A 27,772-nucleotide genomic window follows, 5' to 3' on the forward strand; every position below is an offset into this window, starting at 1 on the left:
CACAGGAGCCTTAACTTCTGGACGCCCAACTCTCCACAGGAGGCTTACCTTCTGGACTCCCAACTCTCCACAGGAGGCTTAACTTCTGGACTCCCAACTCTTCACAGGAAGCTTAACTTCTGGACTCCCAACTCTCCACAGGAGGCTTACCTTCTGGACTCCCAACTCTCCACAGGAGGCTTTCTTTCTGGACTCCCAACTCTCCACAGGATGCTTACCTTCTGGACTCCCAACTATCCACAGGAGGCTTACCTTCTGGACTCCCAACTCTCCACATGAGGCCTACCTTCTAGACTCCCAACTCTCTACAGGAGGCCTACCTTCTGGACTCCCAACGCTCCACGGAGGCTTACCTTCTGGACTCCCAACTCTCCAGAGGAGGCTTACATCTGGACTCCCAACTCTCCACAAGAGGCTTAACTTCTGGACTCCCAACTCTCCACAGGAAGCTTAACTTCTGGACTCCCAACTCTCTACAGGAGGCTTACTTCTGGACTCCCAACTGTCCGCAGGAGGCTTACCTTCTGGACTCCCAACTCTCCAAAGGAAGTTTACCTTCTCGACACCCAACTTTCCACAGGAGGCTTACCTTCTGGACTCCCAACTCTCCAAAGGAAGTTTACCTTCTCGATACCCAACTCTCCACATGAGGCTTACCTTCTGGACTCCCAACTCTCCAAAGGAAGTTTACCTTCTCGACACCCAACTCTCCACAGGAGGCTTACTTCTTGACTCCCAACTCTCCACAGGAGGCTTACTTTCTGGACTCCCACCTCTCCACAGGAAGCTTACTTCTGGACTCCCAACTCTCCAGAGCAGACTTACCTTTTGGACTCCCAACTGTCCACAGGAAGCTGAACTTCTGGACTCCCATCTCTCCACAGGAGGCTTACCTTCTGGACTCCCAACTCTCCACGGGAGGCTTACCCTCTGGACTCCCAGCTCTTCACAGGAAGCTTAACTTCTGGACTCCCATCTCTTCACAGGAGGCTTAACTTCTGGACTCCCAACTCTTCAAAAGAAGCTTAACTTCTGGACTCCCAACTCTCCACGGAAGGCTTAACTTCTGGACTCCCAACTCTTCACAGGAAGCTTACCTTCTGGACTCCCAACTCTTCACAGGAAGCTTACCTTCTGGACTCCCAACTCTCCACAGGAGGCTTACTTCTAGACTCCCAACTCTCCACAGCAGGCTTACCTTCTGGACTCCCAACTGTCCACAGGAGGCTTACCTTCTGAACTCCCAACTCTCCACAAGAGGCTTAACTTCTGGACTCTCAACTCTTCACAGGAAGCTTACCTTCTGGACTCCCAACTCTCCACAGAAGGTTTACCTTCTGGACTCCCAACAATCCCCAGGAGGCTTACCTTCTGGACTCCCAACTCTCCACAGGAGGCTTAGCTTCTGGACTCCCAACTATCCACAGGAGGCTTAACTTCTGGACTCCAAACTCTTTACTGGAGGCTTACCTTCTAGACTCCCAACTCTCCACAGGAGGCTTACTTCTGGACTCCCAACTGTCTGCAGGAGGCTTACCTTCTGGACTCCGAACTCTCCACAGGAGGCTTGCCTTCTGGACTCCCAACTCTCCACAGGAGCCTTAACTTCTGGACTCCCAACTCTCCACAGGAGGCTTACCTTCTGGACTCCCAACTCTCCACAGGAGGCTTAACTTCTGGACTCCCAACTCTTCACAGGAAGCTTAACTTCTGGACTCCCAACTCTCCACAGGAGACTTACCTTCTGGACTCCCAACTCTCCACAGGAGGCTTACTTTCTGGACTCCCAACTCTCCACAGGATGCTTACCTTCTGGACTCCCAACTATCCACAGGAGGCTTACCTTCTGGACTCCCAACTCTCCACATGAGGCCTACCTTCTGGACTTCCAACTCTCTACAGGAGGCCTACCTTCTGGACTCCCAACGCTCCACGGAGGCTTACCTTCTGGACTCCCAACTCTCCAGAGGAGGCTTACATCTGGACTCCCAACTCTCCACAAGAGGCTTAACTTCTGGACTCCCAACTCTCCACAGGAAGCTTAATTTCTGGACTCCCAACTCTCTACAGGAGGCTTACTTCTGGACTCCCAAGTGTCCGCAGGAGGCTTACCTTCTGGACTCCCAACTCTCCACAGGAGACTTACCTTCTGGACTCCCAACTCTCCACAGGAGACTTACCTTTTGGACTCCCAACTCTCCACAGGAGGCTTAATTTCTGGACTCCCAACTTTTCACAGGAAGCTTACCTTCTGGACTCCCAACTCTCCACAGGAGGCTTACTTCTAGACTCCCAACTCTCCACAGCAGGCTTACCTTCTGGACTCCCAACTGTCCACAGGAGGCTTACCTTCTGAACTCCCAACTCTCCACAAGAGGCTTAACTTCTGGACTCTCAACTCTTCACAGGAAGCTTACCTTCTGGACTCCCAACTCTCCACAGAAGGTTTACCTTCTGGACTCCCAACAATCCCCAGGAGGCTTACCTTCTGGACTCCCAACTCTCCACAGGAGGCTTACCTTCTGGACTCCCAACTCTCCACAGGAGCCTTAACTTCTGGACGCCCAACTCTCCACAGGAGGCTTACCTTCTGGACTCCCAACTCTCCACAGGAGGCTTAACTTCTGGACTCCCAACTCTTCACAGGAAGCTTAACTTCTGGACTCCCAACTCTCCACAGGAGGCTTACCTTCTGGACTCCCAACTCTCCACAGGAGGCTTTCTTTCTGGACTCCCAACTCTCCACAGGATGCTTACCTTCTGGACTCCCAACTATCCACAGGAGGCTTACCTTCTGGACTCCCAACTCTCCACATGAGGCCTACCTTCTAGACTCCCAACTCTCTACAGGAGGCCTACCTTCTGGACTCCCAACGCTCCACGGAGGCTTACCTTCTGGACTCCCAACTCTCCAGAGGAGGCTTACATCTGGACTCCCAACTCTCCACAAGAGGCTTAACTTCTGGACTCCCAACTCTCCACAGGAAGCTTAACTTCTGGACTCCCAACTCTCTACAGGAGGCTTACTTCTGGACTCCCAACTGTCCGCAGGAGGCTTACCTTCTGGACTCCCAACTCTCCACAGGAGACTTACCTTCTGGACTCCCAACTCTCCACAGGAGACTTACCTTTTGGACTCCCAACTCTCCACAGGAGGCTTAACTTCTGGACTCCCTACTCGCCACAGGAGGCTTACCTTCTGGACTCCCAACTCTCCACTGGAGGCTTACCTTCTGAACTCCCAACTCTCCACAGGATGCTTACCTTCTGGACTCCCAACTATCCACAGGAGACTTACCTTCTGGACTCCCAACTCTCCACATGAGGCCTACCTTCTGGACTCCCAACTCTCCACTGGAGGCTTACCTTCTGGACTCCCAACTCTCCCCAGGAGGCTTACATCTGGACTCCCAACTCTCCACAGGAGGATTACTTTCTGGACTCCCAACTCTCCACAGGAGGCTTAACATCTTGACTCCCAACTCTCCACAGGAGGCTTACCTTCTGGACTCCCAACTCTCCACAGGAGGTTTACATTCTGGACTCACAGCCTCCTGGACTCCCAACTCTCCACAGGAGGCTTACATTCTGGACTCCCAACTCTCCACAAGAGGCTTAACTTCTGGACTCCCAACTCTCCACAGGAAGCTTACCTTCTGGACTCCCAACTCTCCACAGGAATTTTAACGTCTGGACTCCCAACTCTCTACAGAAGGCTTACTTCTGGACTCCCAACTGTCCGCAGGAGGCTTACCTTCTGGACTCCCAACTCTCCACAGGAGACTTACCTCCTGGACTCCCAACTCTCCACAGGAGGCTTACCTTCTGGACTCCCAACTCTCCACAGGAGGCTTAACTTCTGGACTCCCAACTCTTCACAGGAAGCTTAACTTCTGGACTCCCAACTCTCCACAGGAGGCTTACTTCTGGACACCCAACTCTCTACAGGAGGCTTACCTTCTGGACTCCCAACTCTCCACAGGAGGTTTACCTTCTGGACTGCTAACTTTCCACAGGAGGTTTACCTTCTGGACTCCCAACTCTCCACAGGAGGCTTACCTTCTCAACTCCCAAATTTCCACAGGTGTCTTAACTTCTGGACTCCTGAATCTTCCCAGGAGGCTTACCTTCTGGACTCCCAACTCTCCAGAGGAGGCTTACCTTCTGGACTCCCAACTCTCCACAGGAGGCTTACCTTCTGGACTCCCAATTCTCCACAGGAAGCTTAACTTCTGGACTCCTAACTTTCCACAGGAGGCATACCTTCTGGACTCCCAACTCTCCACAGGAGGCTTACCTTCTGGACTCCCAACTCTCCACAGGAGGCCTACCTTCTGGACTCCTAACTCTCCACAAGAGGCTTACCTTCTGGACTCCCGAATCTCCCCAGGAGGCTTACCTTCTGGACTCCCAACTCTCCACAGGAGGCTTACCTTCTGGACTCCTAACTTTCCACAGGAGGTTTACCTTCTGGACTCCCAACTCTCCACAGGAGGCTTACCTTCTGGACTCCCAAATTTCCACAGGAGTCTTACCTTCTGGACTCCTGAATCTCCCCAGGAAGCTTAACTTCTGGACTCCCAACTCTCCACAGGAGGCCTACCTTCTGGACTCCCAACTCTCCACAGGAAGCTTAACTTCTGGACTCCTAACTTTCCACAGGAGGCTTACCTTCTGGACTCCCAACTCTCCACAGAAGGCCTACCTTCTGGACTCCCAACTCTCCACAGGAGGCTTACTTTCTGGACTCCCAACTCACCACAGGAGGCTTAGCTTCTAGACTCCCAACTCTTCACAGGAAGCTTAACTTCTGGACTCCCAACTCTCCACAGGAGGCTTACCTTCTAGACTCCCAACTCTCCACAGGAGGCTTACCTTCTGGACTCCCAACTCTCCACATTTCTGCTTCATACAATTCTGGTGTTTTTCACGGTACACATTCTCAATCATGAATCAATCAATAACTTCTCTTATCTATTTTACCAGTCATACTAACCCTCTGCCATAAGCTGTACCTAGGCCCACCATAGACCAGGAGAGGCAATATAAATACCCTTTCCTCTCCTACATCAATACACAGATGAAGCATCCTCACAGAGCACAGACACACCAAAGACACAACTGCATATTCCACTTGAGGTCCCAAGCACAGCTGGGGAAGTGTCAATCATCCCTGCCATGGATTCCCTGTGGGACGCGCATTACACTGATGGGGAAACACATGCCTGGAGAGGCAAACCTTTATGGCCCCTCCTGCAGAAGAAAGGGGATTCCACTCAGAAAGAATGGTTTATTGGTGTAGCAGAGAATTGCCATTGCCAAAAGAATATAAGGGTCATTATTATTAAGGGGATGACCATGGAGATTGCTATGTTTGCGAATCTTGCCAAACGTGCCAAACAGCAAAAATAAGCTGTTACGTGATTAATTCCATCTTTATCTTTGTATTGTACAGTTATTCACCATTACTGAAGGGATCTTGGACTTACAACAGTACAAATACCTTCAAAACAGTGACATTTCCAGTCTACAAATTCAACGCTGCTATGACTTGTCAAGACATTTTGGCAACCGTTTGTGGCGGTGTATGCGGGCTCTGGACAGGATTTTAAAATGGCAGAACCCTACAATAGATGGCTATTACTAATTGGGATGTTAACATTAGATGTGAAGGGAATAAATGGAAGGAGCCATGACAGTTTCTCAGGATTTAAAGGGGTAGAATAAGACACCATTGGTTTGAGGGATAATAGCATGTGTTAGTGTGATTTGAGGCACATAATCTCATAAGCAGTAAGCAATTTAAGGATAGTTATTATTAGTAGTATTAGGATTTCTCATGACAGCACAGACATGATGAGGAAAACACATATATGAAGGAACATTAGGTGAAACACGAAACATAGGCAGGGAGTGGGAGTCTGACAAAAGGGGTTGGACGGTGGGGAAGCGTCTCAGGTCTCCTGTTAAATCCAGAGGCAAGATAACATCAGCTCTCCGAACTATGAGAGCAAAAATAGATGGCTCTACGGGGGCCGAAAGGCTGATTACTGGGTATTTTGAAGACTCCTCTATGACTTGACTGGGCTTGCCCTCTTTTTTTCTATACCAAACCCATTTAATGCTCTTCCCCCCACGGGTATGCCAGGTGTGATAGATGGTGTGACTGATGAGGGTACAGCTGCTGCCATTGACTCTGTGAATAACATAGATCACAGTCTGCCATCAATTGTCAACAATGGATCTCTTCTTCGGATGTGTGAGAACTTAAGGCAGAACTCTATGGCCTCTGCCATGGTAAACCCTACCCTGGCAACTGGTGTTAGTATAGCATTGAGCCTAATATGGTGGCCGCAAATTCAAGCCAGTAGGCTCCCTATATCGACAGTGATTTTGCGGCCATGGTAACATCTGTGACATCCCTGATATCCTCGAAGATGCTGCTTAACACCCAAGCAGATGTTCTAACACTCCCCTCAGGAGTCAAGGTCAATAGCCAATGCAAAAGTCCACTCAATAATACCGGGTCCCCGGCTCTACCCGGTAACAGGGGATCAACAAGGGAAACATGTTCAACCCAATATGATGCCGACAGAGGTCCCATCCCCTGTTTTTGCAAGAGCGCAGCTCCCTGAGCCGATAAGGAGAACCGATCCAAACACTGTCCTTCGAACGACTTCCTACATGTTGAGGCTGCAATAGAGGAATATGCGATCGAGGTCCTAAGTGTGGAGCAGCTGATGTTTGCTCGTAAATCTCTGTGGGCAACCATTGCGACCGGTCTATTGTCCAGCTTCTACCGGTAGGACAAAGTACTCGAATACACCCCCAAGAGGAGGTGGTATCCTCAGTGGTATTGTCTGGGATGGCACACATTCAAACACTGTCATCTCTCCCGCACTGTGATCCTCCTCCCCTGAGCTTCCATCAAAGGTCTATTACAATGGCCCAGGGGATGGGACAGCAAGGCAGGTGATCCTCCCAGGCCCGCGAACAAGCCATATCCCTGATCTCAATGCAGAACACCCCAGCAACCAGCAGAATCGAAGTACCATACAATGAGGAAGTGGGATCTACGAGGACGTGGATGGCGCATTTTTTTTGCCAAGGCCTCAACACTTTTTTACAGAGGGCTATTCTCTAAATCTACCTGGCATCAACCAGAAGTTACATCCCTATAACGCGCGTCCTATTGGAGTCCACAAAAGTAACAATGTGGCACAACTAAACTCTCTGCTTTACAGATCAGTGAGACTGGAGCAACTTGCACCAAGATCTGAACCGTTCCTCACTGTTGTCTATATGGGGGGCTATTCCGCAGTTATCTTCAATTCGCAGCAGCAACATATCCCAAATCGAACTACCTAAGTGGAACAGTGCCCAGAATTGGGCTTCAATTGAATTAGGTTAACCAGTGGCTGTCTCTCTATTATCTACATGTGCAGGAACCCTACTGTCTATGGTCTTCGCCCTTTCAGTCTGCCAACTGCAGTCCTCAAATGATCACCCCTTGCCACAATGGCATGTCTGCAGCAGCAATGGAGGATGGCCCCCTTTACTGGCCCCGGCTACGGTCCTGACCCGTTACTGGCCAGTGGGGGAAGACTATGGGAGATCTGCCAGCCTGTTGGCTACCACCAGCCCCCTAACCTGAGTCAACTACATCTGAAGGAATCCAACTGACACAATCAAGGTTTGTGCTTAGCGGGAGGCACCCAGGGCCTCAGGCTGCCCTCATGAAACATAGATGGAGTGAGCAGGCGAATGGTCGACCCGACATGGACTGGTTTTATTAGTGGCTTTTATATATTTGCTTTGCAGGAAACGTGGTCCGTGGATCCTGCCATGTTTTATGGTTACCAGTCCTTTTGTAGTCTGGCCACGAAGGGGCAGAAAGGCAGGCCAAGGGGGGGCTTCTGATCTGAATCGATTCTTCTATGGACTGGGAGGTGAAGATGGTAGACACCCTGTCCCCAGATGTTCTTATGTTGTAAATTAAATTTAATTCTGCAGAGATATTATAACAGACCCGCGGGCTAAACAGGACTGGCCTGTATGGGCTAAACAGGACTGGCCTGTATGGGCTAAACAGGACTGGCCTGTATTGAATCAGTCCAGAAGGCGCTAGCCGTCAACAAAGCCACGGGCCCAAAACATTCTTTTCTCATGGTAGTGGGTGACTTTAACCTGCAACTGGAGCCAATCAAGTTGCTTGAAGGATTGTTGGGGGCGGATCAAGACGTAGCCTGGGATATTCCTGACCGGGTGGCACCCGGCCCAACCTCATTGTAGCTAACAGTTTGACAATTGTGTACAAACTTGAGCTTTGAGCTTGTAATGGAAGGTTTGTTACAGACCAACCAGCCAAAAAAAACTTTCTTTGGAGTGAACGGCTCCTCCTTAATTGACTACATATCAGCGTCAGCGTGCGCAGTGGCAGGTGAGTTCAGTGTAATTGATAGGTCTGAAAGTGACCACCGCCCGCTGGCCATGCATCTGAAACTGGAAAATGAAGATGCCGGCAGGAAAGCCACTACGCAGGGTCCCAACAGGAACAACGACCTTGCATGAAGATCATTGAAATGGGCTAAGATCCTAAACCCTGAGTTGAAGCAAAGTGTATATATACCAATCTTAGCCAATGTCAAGATAATCTGTAACCCAGAAACGAAGAGAATTTGAAATGTAAAAAGAAATGTGAAACCATATGTTTCAGGGTCTGGGGGAAATGCAAGAGTAAACTCTCTTTTGGGGGGGGGGGGTGGATGGATGGCCACTGTCGAGAGGCAAAGAAAGATATAGAAAAATGCCTCAGAGATCCCTTGGGGATTGATAAACACCTGCTTCGTTCATTGAGAACCCATTATAAAAATCTACTCTATGATTGAAAGACCAAATATCTAAAAGGGATATGGGTGGGATTGCACAATGCATGGCAGTCGAGAAACAATGTTTTGTTATGGAAACTCGTTCCCAATAGTGTTCTTGAGGGGGACCCCCAAAAGCTAGATAGATAGTATAGGGAGAGACAGGCGGAGGGCACATTATTGTACTCTTTATGCTACAGACTCCCCTTTAACCCTTTCATTGGCCATTGAAGGTGGTTCCGGTAGTAATCCATTATGTACCGCGTTGCAGAACGCAGAGGAAGCTTTAGTCTCATCCAAAAATGATAGGCGGCCAGCCCAGACCTAATACCATTGCATCTTTATAAGGACGAGCCGAGTACCTGGGCAGCTAAATTACTCCAGGTCTTTAGGCGAGTGATATACACAGGCAGGATCCCAGATTCATGGCGTAGGGAAAGTCATCATCCCGGGAAACAAGAAGGGAGGTAGGGACACCCCGGCCAATCTTAGACCTATATCCCTCTTGGATGCAGCTGGGATACTGTTTGGAAAAATAATCCTGAAATATCGCAGATTGGGGTGGTCCATAAACGGATAATAAGCGTCCACCAGGCAGAATTGCAAAAGGGACAGGGTAGAATAGATTAGTGTCTCATGTTACTTTTAATCATCCAAAAATACACGGTTTTACTAAAAAGGCATTTGTACGTCCTATTCGTGGACCTTAGGACAGCATTTGACTCTGTGTCCCGCGAACAGGGAGAGCGGAAAGTACCAGAGCATCTGATAGTTATTACATCAGCTTTATAGTCCAATACTATGGGCCTCATTACACGGAAGGCGGTAAGGGTTTACCGGTACCGGTAAGGGCACCGGTACCGGTAAACCCTTACCGCCTTACTACGAGGTCCCTTTGCGGGTCCTCCCTTAACGCCTGTTTTTTACAGGCGTTAAGTACAGGACCCGCAAAGGGACCTTGGTGCTAATTACGGTACCGCAATTTGCGGTACCGTAATTAGCACCTTCACCATTAACATGGAGCCCTATGGGGCTGACTGGCAACGGTGAAGGGGCAACGGTGGATGGCGGAATTAGCGCCCCCACACACCTTGGAATATGTCGCTAATTCCGCCATCTACCAAGGCGGACCCGGTAAGGTACCGACGGCAGCCATGGCGCTAATAGCGCCATGGCTTACCGCCTTCCGTGTAATGAGGCCCTATGTCTCGTGTATGTTATAATCTGGGCTATGAACAAACTGCATACTTTGAGGTGGCTGTGGGAGTCAGGCAGGGCTGTGCCCTGGCCCCCCTCTTTTTCAATCTACATATACAAGGAATTGAAGACTAGTGAGGGGGGCTAAGACTGCCTGAAGCTGGATACAACCAAGTTCCCGGCATTATTCTACACAGACGATTCAGTGCTAATAGCCACATCACCGCAGGGCCTAAAGGAATTTCTAGCAATCTCTCTTCTCAAGGAAGTCTAGGGAGCAGGGTCTTGGCATAAATACAGCTAAGACAAAGTCGATGATTATCAAACGAAAACGCGGGAAAAGTGTTGCGCTCCAAATTCCAATTGACAACCAGGAAATAGAACAAGTCGAAAGTTTTCCCTATCTGGGGGTGAGAATTTAGGCTAGCCCCAGATGGGCCCACCAGCTAGCAAGGGCGACAGCCGGGCTGACCAAATATAGCGGATGAATCTTGGCTTTCTTTAATCATGATAGGAGTGGTGCAATTTCAACGGCATTAGAGCTATATCAGAGGCAGGCAGTCTCAGCCGCCCTCTACGGTTTAGAGCTATGTGGGTACGTGAATGTAAAGGCCCTCCTAGTAAGAGAAAATAACTTTTTTTTTTAATTATTGCATCTACCTCCAAGTGCTCCTTCTGCACTGGTGCATTTGGAATGTGGCACAATCCCTCTGAGCCTATGCATTATTTACCGGCCTGTCTTCCTCTGGGCCAGATTGTGGATGAAACAAGCACTTGAACCTTGTAGGGAGGCACTGGTAGAAATCATGTCACTGGAAGGTGCAAGTGGATTGAAATGTCTTAAACAAATAAAAAACGTTCTACTCTACCTGAAAATGGGTGCGTTTTGGAATGAGCCAGGCAGGCTCTTTAATTTGAGCTGGTACCAAATGAAGCCCTTAATAAAACACAGAGCTAGGGAAATGCTCATTCTTGAGGCCTCAAAGTTAAGATTGGGGACCGCCTATTTAGCTCACAGATACACATATGGGTGTAAATCCTATCTGGATCAGGTCAGGCTGCCACTGCAAGGTCACTAAATTTGAGGGTAAGATTAGGTATACTGCCTATTAGCACTTTTGCCGCCAAATGGACCGGCCTTGGTTCTGCCAGATGCCCCTTGTGTGGTGCCCTCGAGGAGTCAATTTCACATTTGATGTTATTTTGTAAGCCATTTCAGTGGCTATGGTCCATATACCTAAGGCCCATCTTGCTGGAGGCAGGGATCAAGTCATGGCCCAGTGCCGTGGAATTCCTGGGCCAATCAATTACCCCTCCAATTGTGGAGGCTGTGGCCTGTTTTTTGCGCAGGGCACGGATCTTGAGGAGAAAATGGTAGCACTTCAACTGGGCAACAGGCTGCGAGTATAGCAATCGTGCTGCTCCAGTAATCCCTTTGGGCAGTCATGTATCAGTTTTGTTTTTATATGTGTTACCTGCACTATTGATCTTGTGTATTTGTGATAACTGATTGTGGTATTTTAATTTATATAATGTAATGTGATGAATTAATGTTTAATAAAGTCTTTCTCCAATAATTGTAATAAAGATAAATATGGTATAGGGGAACAGTCCAGAAGTGTCAATTATAACTTACTCACTGAATGCTAGCAGAGCCATGACCATGCTTTAAGGACCCAGAGGCATATGGGCAAGAATTCATATTCACATTTTTTAGAGACCCACAAAAAGGGGAGTGGTGCAGGTTTACACTCCAGAAGGGGCATGGGGACTGGCAACACACTGGTTAGGGGCTTATGAGGATGCTAGTTAGAGAAGCAGAGAAGGCACAAAGAGACAGGAAAAGAAAGAGATAAACAGAGATCATAGAAAAGGAGGAATCAGATTGTTAGATGAAAAACAAAACCTAAGCTAAAACGTCTTGAAAAATAAAATACTGAGCCCACACCTTGGCTGACCCATCAGTCCAGTGAATAGCACTCGTATTGATGACAAAATCTCTGTAGTCTGTTTCTTTGGGACTCAGTTTTCCAACATTTATGGTCTTGAAGTCCCCATTCTGGGATATCTGTATGTTCAGGATGTTGTAGGAGGCAGGGACATCTCCATTCACATCAAAGGATACTGAAACCTTGCTCCCAGGTTCTGAGTGAAGATTTTTCAGGTAATGCAGAATCTACAAAATTTGAAGGACGAAGATATGTGTAAATCAGCAAATGACTGTAGAAATGTTACATTTAAGTCTGCGTGTCCTCCTTTGTCACCTTCTTAATGTGCATACAATCATGATACTCAAAATAGCCAGGATGATCTTCTTGCCTACTGATACATGGATGGACTTCAGAGAGTGCCGGAAGATGTGCAACCTATAGCCTTAAGTATCCTTGCCTACTGCAAAGTCGACCACAACATTCTCCTGAACCTCTTGCAACAGAACATGGGAGCTGGAGGGAAAGTACTCACCTGGCAGACCTAAGCATTTAACAGAAACACATGTTGGTGCATCACAGGGCTCACTTTCAATTTATTTATCAATGTCAACATGACTGCCTAGGGTAGTCATCAATCATGGAATAGTTTTCAGGTTGTACGTGGACATTCAGCAGACGAAGAGCACATAAGGAAAATGGGCCAACCATCTCCTAAACATCAAAACAATGCTGGGCAAAAATCCAGAAATAGATGGCGGACAGCAGCCCTATGTTTCAATGGCTCTTAAAGAACTGAAATCCTACCTTTTGGCAAGACCATTCCTAGCAGTCAACCATCCAGTGGCTTTGCCATCTGTGCTAGTGTGCATGAAGCATGGAGCATAGGGATCCTTTAGTATTTTTTTGTATTTGTTTATTATTTGTATCGCGCACCTAACCCTGAGGTACCTGGGCACTGGAGAAACATGTTGCAAAAAAAACATACTTACACAGAAAAGGCATACATAGGACATTGGCAGAGAGGTCGACCGTGGTTACAGGGAGGTCTGGCCTTCAATAAATACAATTGGGATATGATCGTCAAAGCACCATCAGAACAAAGAAGTTGCAATGCAGATACCTGGGAGACAGAACTTCAGTTATTAGGCTTATCAGTAGGCCAGAGTTTACCGCTGGTTTTGAAGGTATTGAAGGAAGGTTCCAATCTAATTGAGGGAGGTAAGGAGTGGCAGCAGTTGGCGGCTTGTACGGTGAAGCTTTGACTCATTGCTATCCTTTTCCCCACCCCCCCAGGTGAATTGACTAATGAGGAGAAGCTATGTCTTTATGCAACTCTCCAAAAAGACTTTGCCCCACCAAACCTTCAGACAAAAGGCAAATCTGGTGAAAGCATTGATTCTATTTTAACAGTGTAAGCTCAGAACTCCCTTAGAAAATATAGCAATTACCCCACCTACGAGGGTGTACCGTGCCGGTAACGGGCCACCAGCCCGAGCCTACGTATACGCAAGTACAGTGAGGGCTGAGCCCCTAAGCGGGGGTTTTTACAGGTGATTGGCCCCATGTTCACATTTGTGATGTCATCTTTGATGTCCGGGGTGTTAGTCTTAGCAGAGCATGACGGTGCATAGCTTACCATAACTGGCAAATTTCTTCGGTTTTACTTGTTTTACTTGTAATCAATTTTACTTGTAAGCATAACATCCGTTTAAAAACAATTTGCACTGAATTTGATTGGTTTTATATTGCTACAACTTAACCATAACATCCTTTTAAATAACTATTTTTCCTGAATGTCAATGGTTTTTATAAGTCCCTATGTTTCATGATGTTACAGCACTGTATACAAGTTATTAATAATTCCTCTTTTTACTTATATCAAACAACTATAAACCTTTTTACATTAAAAACTGATTCTGCACACTATGCAGCAGTTCCAAAGTCTGTCAACTGTATCATGTGTCCACGGACGTACCTCAGAGCAGGCGGTAGTAACCCAACCCATACACACAGGGGACAACACAATTTTCATCTTCCCTTTTAATAGTAACAATATATATATATATATATATATACATATATATATATATATATATATATATATATATATATATATATATATATATATATATATATATATCCATTTAGAATAGCATAGAAAATGCTATTCCCTCGAGCTGCACTCCTCACCATCCAGTTCCAAACATGAGGTTCCAAGTTACCTCATCTCAAGGCACGAGTTGAAAAATAAACTGCACAAGTTGTGTGCATTTGAACAGCCTTTATTTAATTCATAGCAGTTTCTTAAAAAGGAAAGTTTCCCAGTAAAACCATTAGCCAGACGGCACCCTTACGCGTTTCGCCACAACCTAGTGGCTTGCTCACAGTTACGCCTCCCCCTATGGGAGTTTGTTTTCAAACCCAGCACCACACCATAGTGATAAACATAGAAGAGGTGACTTACAAAGAAGGTCAATCTATGGTTGGTAGCCATATTGGATTGGGTTATCAAGGCCAAGCTTACCCATATCACAGAAAACGAAGAAGATTAGCTAAAAAAATGAAAGCATTATTTTCAACGTTCATAATAAGGCATACATATTATTGTCATTGTTACATTGTAAAAGACATGATAGAAAGTCGTCATCCTTTTCTCCGTGTGTTTTGGGCTTTATCTGTTACGTTTCAAAGGGCTACCATGTTCCACTGATTGCATAACCAAGGATGCTGAACGGTAACGAAATGCAACACGCATTTCTAAGGGTCATATTTAAAGTGCATAGTGCATTTTAAAAAAAGCTATTTCCTTTTCTAAAACATATATTACCAGTCCATGGAAAGATATAGGGCTCCTTGTACAATTAAAAAAGGTATTTAACAGCACTGGAACAGTTTATCACAATCTTCAATAAACATGTGCATATATGGCATAGTGCTATATATTATGCCACAGTTACTTTGCCAGTGCAAAATTGCAAACTATAAAGTGCAAGTGCCTTGGGCATTCCAATACTAAGGAGAGCCATGGCTGGGTTCATGAGTTCATGCTAATACAGTACAAGTTACATTCATATGATAAGTGAATGTTACCCATTCATAAAGCAGCATTGACATGATATAAAGTACATAGTGCCTTCCTATGATCAATGACACATGTATGACCCATAATGGAAAGCCCAGGTATAGGATACAGCAACACATATTTGCAATAAATATATCCTACTAGATGTAAAAGAAACTACTTAAAAAGTATTCTATACAATGCCATATATGTTATGCAACAGTTGATAAATGTTCAGATATTTTCCAAATCTGTGTATTGTCCTTTTTAACCAATTCAACGTGCAAATAGCCTGTGATCATGATCAACCATCTATTGCAAGTTACCATAAGAAAGTGAATGGAATATGAAGCCATACACCACAAATTAAAAAATGTTATAAGCATTAAATGAGGGAGAAAAGAAAGAAAAAGCCTTAACATACAACCAAACATCAGGAATTATAATATAGGGTCCTCTGCGTTGATGATGATGGATACTAGATGGGCACTCTATTACTATAATGCAATAATTAAGTCCCCAAAAAGGTGTATAGTTCCTCATCAACATTATGGCCAAAATAGGTCTTACTCTCAAAATCAAGAATAAATGTGGTCTCTTCTTGTTGGAGTGTTTTCTCATTGTCACCTCCTCTAGGGCTTGGAATGACCCTATATATACCAAAAAATGTAAGACTTGTTGGGTCCCCATTGTGGAATTCGGAAAAGTGCTTGGCCATAGGATATGTACAGTCTTTATTAATTATGTCTCTGATGTGTTGTAGGATGCGTACCTTCAATTTGCATTTGGTACTTCCTACGTACCATTTAAGGCACGGGCATATCAAAACATAAACCACCAGTTCAGATTCGCAAGTGATTTTGCTTTTTATGTAAACCAGATGTTTCAAAATTGGATGAGTGTAAATTTTACAGTTGTTTGCATATTTGCAAATCTTACATCTGGTACATTTCATGAAGCCACCTCCTGATGCAGAAAGCTAATTGGTGCCAACATCACTCTTTTCTACAGCCATATAGCTGTTCACCACTAAGTCTCTAATGGAAGTACTCTTTCTAAAGGTGATATCTGGATGGTCGTTTAGTAGGCTACCAATATCTTTATCTGCTTTCAGCACCTTCCAATATTTTTTAATTATCCGTCTGATAATAGGTGTGTGGCTTCCAAATGTCAAAATCAGTCTGGTGGTGTTTTCATCGTCTCTCTTAGTTTGGTCCGACTTTGATGCTATTAGCATGCTGTGTCTATTCATTTCTCGGACTTTCAGGTATGCCCTTTCAATTATCTTTTTAGGGTACTGTTGTTGCAGGAAGTTCTGGGCTAAATCGAAGTCCATTATGTTGCTGCAGTTTCGCCTGATACGGATGAATTCTCCATAAGGGATGCTCCATAGCAGGGTCTTAGGATGTGCACTGTTAGCGTGTTGTGGAATATTGGCACCTGTAATTTTTCTATACAGTTCAGACTCATTTTTTTGTGCCACAATCTTCACCTGCACGTCCAGAAATACAATTGATTGTCTGTTGTGGTGTTCAGTAAATATGAGATTCAAATTGTTGGTGTTAAGCAATTTGACAAACTCACACCACAACTCAGCTGTGCCATCCCAAATGATGAATAAATCATCAATATAGCGAAGCCACAGTACAATTGCTTCAGTGAATTTTTCATGTGCGTCTGCCCACACTGTGGTTTTCTCCCAATGTCCCATCATAAGATTTGCATAGCACGGTGGGAAGGTCGTACCCATCGCGGTACCTTGGGTTTGGCGGAAGGTTTGATTGTTGAAAATTAAAATGTTATTTTCTAGGCATAGTTGGATCATTTCGAGGATCATTTGAGAATGTTGTAAATGATTAAGAGATCTCATATTGAGGAAGCTTTGTCAAGCACGTATCCCATCATCGTGTTTAATTGACATGTACAGAGACACTACATCCATGGTTGCAAATAAGTAGGTGTATTCCCATGGAAGTTCATCGATCATTAGCAGAAAATCAGTAGTGTCTCTCACATATGATGGTAATGTGGATACAAATGTGCAAAGAACCTCATTGTCATGATGCCTACCCCCGGGCATCCGGATCAAGCCCATCAGCCCGGGGAGCAGGCATCCAGATATTTAATAAAACCCCAACAGCCCCAGCTTGGGGCTGTCTGGGTTCAGTCCTGGCGCCTTAGGCGCCAGGCTCATAATAGAAATCAGTCCTGGCGCCATAGGTGCCAGGCTCGTAGACTTTACTTACCTCATGCAGACCATGCTGCAAATGAATCCAAGCCAACGTGAGGCCTGGATGGGACTATTTTACTACAGGGACTATTTTGTACTCGGGTGTGGTTCTAGGGACTTCTTACCTGGAACTACTTTGGAGGCTATTTAAACCACGCCCGAACAGCAGCACATGCTTCGCGTTATTCTGCATCCAGCAGCGTAACGCTCACCGTGCCTGCAGTCGGCATCCAGTCTTCAGCCACACCCGTCTCGAATCCAGAGCTCCTAGCAATAGAAGAAAGAAGAAGGAAAGGTTAGAAAACAGATACTATTTCAATCCTTACCTGAATTCTGGATCCATCACGTCTTCGGACTTGAAAAGGACATTATTCTACACTCGTCGCATCGCCAGCTGCAGCGCCGCGCCATACTCACCAGTCCTCACAGCATTTTTCGATCCGGCGGAAGCCTCCATCATTTTCTCCGCCAAATTCCACCATCTAGGGGACAAAAGAAACATAAGGTGAGCCGAGAGAGCCAACAAATCAACCTCTCCACCATAGACTTACCTGATTAACAACCGGAGGCATTATTCTGTAACAAACCGCAACTTCTTACGCCGCACCTGTAAGGAGAGAGAAACCAGCAATTTAAACACACACATATTTTACTGGACAGTGTTGGGTAATACAGACTCTTACCTGAACACCATCAGCTGCCACAAGACAATCTTCCCTTGGACCCAGCTGCAACACAGGAAAGGAATGTACAAGAGTGAACAACGAACATATTGAACTCTTTGAACTTTATACTTACGGGTTCTCGCCTGGAACCTCGGAGTCAATATTCATCCGGAACTCTTCCAACGCCTTCAAACCAGTGAAGTAACTGGTATCTACACGCCCCTGCATTCCACGCAGGATGGAGAGCTCATCATTTGCAAACATAAGGTGAGCTAACTGAAAGTGAATATCGGTGGTGATTAGTGGGGAGAACAGTGGGGTGCCATTACTAAAATCCATGGGTGGCTAAATCCCTTTCTCCACTTGCAGGAGAATACTTCTACAGGTCAAGCAGACGAGATTAGGCGGTCCAGTCCAGTCTGTCATTTCTGCACTACGCTTCACTTTGGAGGAGGTTGCAGCTGTCCGGGTCCGATCGACGCCCCTGTGGGAGACAGGTGAGTGTAACACTCATCCACAAATTTGGACATACTTTCCAGTAACGACCCGCACAAGGTCCCAAAAGGTCTCCCTGGTGGTTTAAGGGGATTCTTATGGACTTTGGGGAGGAAGTAGATAGTAGGAATGACGGTATTCTTGGAAAATAGAAATCTCACCATTTCTTCCTCTAAGATGTCTGCTTGTTGCTACTTGGTTAGGAAGTTGAATACTTCACTTTCCAACTGTTTGATGGGATTATTACTGAGTCTTTCGTAACAATTCACATCATTAAGTTGTTTATACGCTTCAGCAATGTAGTCCGATTTATTCGTTATGACTATGTTGCAACCCTTGTCTGCTGGTTTTATTATATATTTGTCCAGTTTTGCGATGTCGGATAGCACCGATATTACTAACAATGGGCCTCATTATAAGTTTGGCGGTAGCCTTGACGGTAAAACCGGCAGGCTGCCGCCAAACTTTCGAATATTTCCTGCGCCCGCAAATGGGCAATTACTGGGGCATTACGGCCTTGCTGGACCCGGTATTTGCTCATTCGCGGGCACCAGAAAAAAAGATGCCCCCCATTCCCATTCAGCCCCATAGGGGAAGGTCGGATGCACTGGCGCCGTTTATAAAGGTGCCGGTGCAGCCAACATGCTGTGCTCGCAGGTGCAGACCTGGCGGGCAGAAAGGCACCCGCGAGCACAACTCGTAGTTTGCCGCTGTGGGAACTGTGGCACCGGCAAGCTTACCGGTACCCTAGTTCCCAGACTGGCAAACTTATAATGAGGCCCAATGAACAATAATGTACACTTGTATGTCTCCAAACCTAAACAATATTTAATAAGAGCCCTTAGGAAATCAATAAGCCAATGACACACAGTTGTACCTAAAGTTGAGCAGCGTCAAAGACACCTCATGGCTTGTTCAAATTAGACTATCAAGCACATACCTACATCCCAACTTCACCAAAACTGAGTATGTGTTCCTCGCAAACCAAGCCTAGACAAAATACTTCTGATCAGGCCACTCTGATATGAATGTCTTTGGGTTCACACTGAATAATAATCTCACATGCCTCATCTCTAGATTTAATCTTTGATTAAATCCTCTCCTCCAAACATCGTATCACTGGGTAGGGGCAGAGCACCCCTGTATATTGCACTTTTACTCTTGGGCTGTAATGTTCTCTTTTCCATTCTCACATTCAGTGGTCGAAGTGTACGAAAAGAAGTAGTGGAACTAGGTTCCCTGCTGGCCTGCCCCTGCTCCCCACATCCCCATTGCCACAACCCCTCCTACACACAATACACCCCCGCAAATACTTGCACCTGCTGTTTAAGGGACCGTTCAGTGCAGTGCACTGAAAGTGAAGGTTTCAACTTCTTTCTACACTTTTATTTTAAAACAAAACCGTTCCGGAACGGTTTCTTTTTAAAATAAAAGTATAGGAGCTGTACAAGGTAATTTAAAAAAGCATAGGAGCCCCGCTCCCGACCGCTCCCGCTCACTTCGACCACTGCTCACATTGCTTCCTCCTGGGTTAAAATATCTCAACCTAGAATTCTCATTATAGACTGGCCAGATAAATTGACATATTGACCAAGCAGCATCTCCTTAGTAGAAAGCTGTTTTCTTCATAGTACATGCGTGTCTATATTTAAGGAATTGTCCTTCCAATTGGGTTGGTCAAACCATTTTATTCTTCGATTTAAATCCACTTACAGTTTAGGATTGACCCCACCTTGTCTTTTTTTAGTAGGGACCAGAAAGAACTGGATACAACAAAATAGGAAATAAGCCACCAACTAATGGTCTAACAGTGATATTTCTAAACCGAAGCATCTAAAAAAAACATCAGAGAGAAAGTGAAGACAATCTTGTGCAGGCTCTCTAAAACTATGTCTATCTTGAATGTATGTATGCATGGGATTTATAAAGCACAAATCTAGCTGGAAAGTAAGGCAGTGCGGTACCCCAGGGGATAACAGAAGGGTGTAGGGGTACTGTATTGCTTGGGTCTTCTTAGTGATGTGCATTTTGATTGAAAGGACTATAGTCAAGCCAAGGGGGTTTGCAGTGGGTGAGAACCGAAGTGTAAATCCATAGAGCTTCATGCCAGTATGCCAATTCTGCACTTGGACCTCTATGGTGGTGTTTCCTGGGAGAATGCATTTGGTTTTTGTAGGACTGAACTTCAAGTAGGACCTTGGCATCCAAGCTTGAATGAGGATTAGACAGTGCTGAAGTTGACGCATGTCAAAGGTACCATTGATGATTAGGTAAAGCGGTCTCATATCTGGGTCTTGGTGTATCTCAATGCCCGTGCAGTGATCAGTTGCAGAGGCATCCAGCAAACCAATGCAGGTGCAAGGATGTTGAGGAGGGTCTCATGGACAACGATGCCAAAGGCAGCAGAGTAGCCGAGCTAGTACAGGTCCCTTTTGTCGCTGAAGTATAGAGCATTTTCTTTAACTTTGTTGGCAACCTTTTAGGTAGTTTATTGTGGGCATAAACGTAATTGATAATCCTGAAAGAGATTGCGCCGAATGATACTTTCATGCAACAGGATGGCAATGCTCTGTTCAATCTCTATGACAAGGTAGAGTGGATGCATGATGGGGCAAAAGTGGGGTAGGTCATCTGGATTTGGTGTGGGTTTCTTCAGCTGGAGGAGGACGTGTTCTATTTTCAGTGCATTTGCAAAGTGCCTCGTGCGAAGGATGCATTGATGATGTTAAATGGTGTGAGTATTTCATGTTTAATGATCTTCACAATTATGGAACGGGGAATGTAGTTTTTAGTATTGGTGGGTTTGGGCTACCAGAATGATGGTCAGGTCTTTCGGAGTAATGATCCTGAATTCAGTTAATCTTGAAGATCGATCTGCTCTTGTTGGCGGCTTCAATGATGGTTATGTTGTGGTTTGCTTTTGCTGTGGTGATGAGTGTCATGTGTGCTTATCGGAGGGCTCTCAGGCTTAAGGGGGTCTTCTAGTTTGGGGGCATCCTCTGCAGATGCCATGCTTTTTGCTGAGTATCTGCAAATAGCTGTGGAGTGCATGGAATGCTAAGCCTGTGAGACCAGAGATTTCTATTTCTGTTGCATTTCCAAGGAGGGGGAAGTGCTTGTTAGGCGGAAACCTGTGCAGTTCCCTCTGGGACCACTGCAAAAGATTTAGGACTACAGGTGTTTGGCGGTGAACCCACTTGGTAGCAGTCTGTACCACACAGATTCACTTGGTAGCTGTGGCTGAGAAGTCAGACTTCCCTCAAGAAGAGTTGAGCAGTATGTGGAGTATACAAAATAGGACAATTCTTCACAGCAAGACAAGCAAACACGCAACAAGGCTTAGTGTAAAGATATTAAGGTATTTATTTATAGCAAAACATCTATGGAAAACACTAAGGCAAATCACGGCAAACAAATCAAACACAATTACTCTACTAAGTAGAAAACGATCAATCCCCCTAGCAATATATCGACAACTCTAGGTTCTACCGGTACCACTTATTTTCAGACAGAGGTGTATACCTCAACCTAGATGACACTCGTATATTAGTTAGGACGGGAGAGAAAAAGATAGGCAGGTTATGAAATCAACACAGTTCAATCCTACGCGGATAAAATGCAAGGCAGGAAGGCAAGAATCACAATAGATCATAAAGTTCAGAGGCCAGGCCCACTCGGAGAGAGGCAAGGCGCGATGTCCCAAAAAGTCTCTAGTGGAGATGCATTCAAGTCTTTATAACAAATTGTTATCGGCAGATTGAACCAGTTCAGAACAAAGAATGAGAAAAGCTTGGAGGCGACCCAACGGAACGGAGAGGATTAAGACACCTCACTCGAGCCGATAGAAAGGGAAGCCAGGCGGACACGGTACCTTGTTGTGGAGGGCAGCTCCGGTGGGGGCAGTTGTTCCTGGTGGTGGATGCACGTCGGGTCTTTGCCAAGAGTAGAGAGGTTCTCGTCGTCGAAGAAAGTGAAGTCCGGTACACCACCAGGGAAGAGACCAGCCGCAAAGTGCTCCGTCACAAGGCACCACCTTTTGGTCGCGGTTCAGGGGTAGTGGCTATCCGGTTGCCGAGGTGCTCTGCACGGGCAATTCGACCACTGCGTCCTGAGGCGAATAAAAAGCAAAGGGGACTGGTTGTTCCCACCAGTCAGGGGAAGAGACTCTCCGGCAGGGAGATCTCCTCTGTCGTCGGGAAGTGGTGAGTCGGTTCCGCAGGGCTCCACCGGAAGTGTCGTCGTGCCGGTCAGCTCAGCGTTACCCTCATCGGATTCTTAGGTCCTGTGGCGACTTCTGAAGATCCAGTCCCAAAAGCCCTGCTTTTATGCAGAAAACCCCCATTCATTCAGCCTAGCTGTCAATCAACACATGCTAAGTGGTGAGCGGGAACGCTCACCACTTGGGCCAATCACTCCAGAGTGCGACCGGAGTTGGCAAGGCAACTCGGTCCAGGGTGCCTAAACCCCCTCCCGCACCCCTGTGGTAACCCAGACAGAACGGCACCACTTTGGAGGGTCTCTGGACAGAGGCCCGCCAAAAGTGGAACAAAGGGCTCAACCTTTGGTTTAGGAGTCACAGAGACGAACACAGACGCCATTTTACAAACCGAGTTCTGGCAGAAAATACCATCCGATAAACTTATTTAGGATAAGTAGACCGGTGGTACGTTAGAGATTAACAAGAAAAGTATCAATCTCCAACAATGGGACGAATCCCATAGGGTTATGTTCGAGGTCGAACATAACAAGTAGTTTCCACTGCCACCAGCCAAAACTCGACGAGGGGGGACGGGACAGTGCCCCCTCGAGTAACAGATCCAGGAGTAATCGAATTACCCCTACTAGTACGTCCACAATAAGATGGTTGGTACTAGTCCTGTTAGTAAATTTAGGTCTAGTAAAGCCATTGGTGACTTTACATGCCCGGGGAGACAGTAGTCAGTCCCCGGGTATGGAGTCTATGGTGGGGGATCCGCTAGGACGCCCCCGTGTTGCGGCACGTAGGGTGCGGTGTAACACACATAGAAAAACATATGAGACCCTATGGAGTAAAAGACCCCATAGCCCATAGAACACATTGACATTCAAAGGAATTACACACATTCATGTCCAAGAGTGGGAGGAAAAGAGTCTCACTCTTGGCAGGATGGAAAAAACAAACTCCCGAAATCCAGCAAAGCTGCTGGGGGACTCACTAGGTTAGGAAATTCAGCCTAAACAGAGAATTCTCCCTAACAGTGCTCAGGTCCCCAAATACCCTAAAATGGTCCTTGCTTTCTCACCTGTATCACGGCTATTGCTCTCCCTCCACCCACACCCTCTCATTGCTGGATTAGTCTTAAAGTGTCAGGTGATTAGACTGTGTATATCTTATAAGGTAGAGTTGTTTTGATGCCTGAGGTATGTGAGCGTCTTCGGTCAATCGGCATACACACTTTTGATACAAATTAGGTCTGGCAAGTTTAATCGGGTACTGGAGGGCATAACATTACCAAGTGATAGGCAGCCTGTAGCTGTGTAGTGTGAGGTAACTGGAGATTTGAAGGTGGGTCAGTTAGTTGAGGAGAAGTGAGGGTTTGGAAATAGTGAGGACTCCTGCTGGTGCGTCTTTGTCATAGGTTGAACTGTTAGCCTGCTGAGACATGGAAATCAGACAACAGAAATCAACTGGAGTGGGCGGGGGAGGGATTGTGCCTCTTTTGTATGGCTGACTTTTCTCTCTATGTTTTTGGAACTATTTCACTGAGAACGATGGCTGCGGATGTCTACGCACACTATCAGATCAATGTGCAGGCAAGTATTGGAGCTAATTGAAATCAACTCCCAGGTAAGTCGATGACTAGATGGGTATACCTACACTGTGGGCACCATGTGGTGACTTTGAAAGCAGCCTGGTATATTTACTAGGAATCCGAGTTTATTACCTACACTCTTCTTGCTCTATGCTCTATGTATGTAAATTACTTATCTGAGCTTTGTCTCTTCCCTGTAAAATAATAATTTTAACCAGGGCTAGCCACTAGAATAGGCCCCTGCAGTTTGCGTTTATCCATCCCGGCCATCGGAGCACCTGACGGGGCAGTACATTCTCCCGCTTGTGCTCCTCTGGGCAGGTGGTTGACGGCAAAGTCTCTGCAGCTGTCTTTTTCTTGCAGGTGGGCCCGGGCATCATCTCCTTGACATCCAACACCACAGATCAGTCCTCATCACTAGACTAGGCCCATTCAGTTGCATCTATCTAATCCGCCCATCGGAGCGCTTGACGGGCAATAAGTTCTCCCCACTTGCGCTCCTCTGGGCAGCTGGTTGACAGTAAAATCTCGGCAGCCGATTTCTCTGGCAGGTCGACCCGGGCATCATGTCATCTATGTCCAACACCGCAGACCAGGGCTTGCTGCTAAATTAGTCCCATGCAGTTTCCATTCCACCCATTGCAGTGGCTGACAGGGCAGTGAGTAATCCCCCTTGTGCTCCCCTGTGCAACTGGTTGATGGAAAAATCTCTGCAGCTTTCTTTCTCTTGCATGTGGACCCGGGCATCGTCTCCTCAACATCCAACACCACTGTCAGGGTGCAGGGAGTTGTAAGAGGGAGTCAGGGCTTACTGAGGGGTCCAGGGTACAGACACAAAACAAGACAAACCCAAAGGAAAAGCCTCCAGCCTTATAGGAGGCTTCTCTGTCCCTTTTGCAGGTAGAAGGCTCGCCGGACCATAATTCCCAGCAGCCTCCGGGCCGGGAACTACTTTTCCACTCCCAAGTTAGGAGGGGCTTGCGCATGCGCATGCGCGAAGAACAAAGGCACAGGGCTTGTGCTTAAGCTCCCGACCGGAACGGACGCATTCTTCAGAGCTCCTGCCAATGGGGATCATGCGAGGGGCCACGCCCCAAGGAACCAGCATTCCAGCCCCTCACATAAAACAGATAAGTGCAGCAAAGCCATAGCGAACGAGCGATCAACCCCCACATGGGAATTAGAAGCGCAGCTACGGGGGAGAGTGTGGAACAAGCAGAGAAGCATTGGAACTTCAAATCCGTTGAGGGGCTCACGCAGGGGGCACCACCCAGCCATATTACGTCCCCTGCTAGGGGCAAAAGCTAAGTGCCTATCAGCGCTCCATAGCATTTAATCAACGCCGATTATGGCTACCATGACCCATTACGACTAATGCACGCAGCGTTTATTTACCAAACGTGTCTTCAGCCACGTGCGGCAAACTTTGGCAGCACAGAGAGCATTTCTGATCGCAGCCACATGCGGCAAACTTTGGCAGCATGTAGTGTTTAGATATTGGGCCACGTGCGGCAAAACTTTGGCTGCACTATGGATCTTACTCCTTTTAAGCCACATGCAGCGAGTGGCGAACTTGGGCTACATGTTCTGAACCAATCGCTATAGTTGTGTACTACTGAGCTCAGTGAGCAGATGTGTGCATGTGCCAGCATTGTATCTCCAATGTGTAATGTGCATGTGCCAGGACTAACTAAACCCAGAGGTGGCATACCTCACTGTGGTATGTGTGTGAGATGTATTATACCTATGTGAGTAAACACAGGTCACTAATACTAAAACTGTCTTGCAGCATTTGAACTGCTCCGAGCTCCGGACCTGAGAGTGCGCAGGCAGGAGGCCAGCACTCAACCACAGAGCTAAGTGCCTTTTGTATCAAAAGTTATTGTAGAACACAGTGTGCAGCTGTCATGACCCATAGAACTTGCCCTTTCTGGACTTCCTGGTCCTTATCGCGACGGGGCTTGTATTCCTTTTTACTCCCAACATGGCCGTGCCAAGTGACTTGCCTCGCACCAGCCTTTACGTCGGACACGGCACGTTCTATAAATTGGCCACGCACCCACGGCCCCGCGCGTCTCAACGCTATCACTAGGTAGTGACTAGACGTGTGTGTGCTGTTCGGCGAATCCACTATTCCTAGTTCCTGGTCCCTTCTTCTTTCATTCCACCTTTCCCCTCTAAATCTGCTCCTGGAATCCTCAAAACTAGCGACTGCTACTTCCTTCCTGGACATCCTGTGACTGCGACCTTCCTGGAAATCTGAAAGTGCGCTGGAGTCGGACGAGACTCTTGCGAGCCTATACAAAACCCGATCCACCCGCAAGAGGAATCCTCCCGTGGAACAGAGCAAGAATCGATCCCAGGTCAGACGGGGGGGGAGATTTATGACAGTTTGAGACACCAAACGACCGACATTGATACTGCTATGGCGAAAGCAGTCCAGGACCTCATGCATGGCATGCAAGAACTAACAACTGAAGTGCAGAACTAAAAAGCGAGAATGCCGCGTTAAAGCAACTTGTTTTGTCTCGCGACTCCGCTAACAAGGAGAGTGTGTTACTGGGTGGAGTGGTAGACAAATATGATGGCTCAGCAAAGTCCTTACGTGGATTCCTGGATTCCTGCTTGGTGCATTTTACTTTTAAGCCCTACTATTTTTCAACTTCCAGGGCGAAGGTGGGCTTCATAATCTCGCACCTCACAGGGAACGCGTTGACCTGGGCCACTCACCTAGTCAACACTGGAGATGCCCTCCAGGATGATTATGATGGATTTATTCAGGCACTCAAAACTATGTTCGACCACCCAGAACAGGTTTATAGTGCTCAGGAACGGTTACTTGATTTCCAACAGGGATCCCAGGATATGCTAACGTATATTACTAGATTAAAAAAATTGGCCAAGGAAGCAGATTGGTCCTCAGAATCAAGTTTCACTCTATTTCGCAGGGGTCTAAATGAGGATATAAAGGATGAATTAGCCAGAGTGGCTCGTCCTAGCTCATTCCAGGCTCTTATGGATCTAGCCATGCAAATAGACTTACGAATCCAGGAAAGAAAGGCTGAAAGAAGAAAGACCAAGATACCCTTTCAAAAGAAGTTCCTTGAGACTTCTTTAAAAACCGATCTTGCCCCAACCCCTGACATTGATCCGGAACCCAGGCAAATAGGATCCTTCCGTGGACCTATTTCCCCACAAGAAAGGATGAGAAGGATCCACACAGGCCTGTGCATGTATTGTGCCTCGGATAAACACCTTGTTAGAGAATGTCCTCTAGCCCCTCCACGGCGTTCGGGAAATGCCAGCTTCCGATCCTAGATGGAGCGAGGTGTCGGGAGAGAGATGTTTGTTGCACATCTATTCCATCCTTGAACTCTCCTGGACAGAACAATCTAGTGGTTCTCCAAGCCTTCATATCATTACCAAAGAAGGAGGCCTATCCCATTCTGGCTCTGGTGGATTGTGGGGCTATGGGAGTATTCATCGACCAAGATTGGGTCTTTAGATACCATATTCCATATGAAGCTCGGGATA

The 27,772-nt window shown here is 46.7% G+C and overlaps 1 protein-coding gene across 1 annotated transcript in view; it reads right to left on the reverse strand.

The window, feature by feature from the left end:
- LOC138562528 (extracellular calcium-sensing receptor-like) overlaps positions 1 to 27,772 on the reverse strand; it is a 108,052-nt gene that overhangs the window by 19,610 nt on the left and 60,670 nt on the right. Inside the window, exon 5 of the mRNA XM_069642774.1 lies at positions 12,013 to 12,240. Coding sequence (XP_069498875.1) covers positions 12,013 to 12,240 — 228 coding nt within the window. The remainder of the gene's footprint in view (positions 1 to 12,012; positions 12,241 to 27,772) is intronic.

This window comes from Ambystoma mexicanum, unplaced genomic scaffold (assembly GCF_040938575.1).
Source record: "Ambystoma mexicanum isolate Mex_15411 unplaced genomic scaffold, UKY_AmexF1_1 Mex_scaf57, whole genome shotgun sequence".
NCBI classification, from domain to species: Eukaryota; Metazoa; Chordata; class Amphibia; order Caudata; family Ambystomatidae; genus Ambystoma; species Ambystoma mexicanum.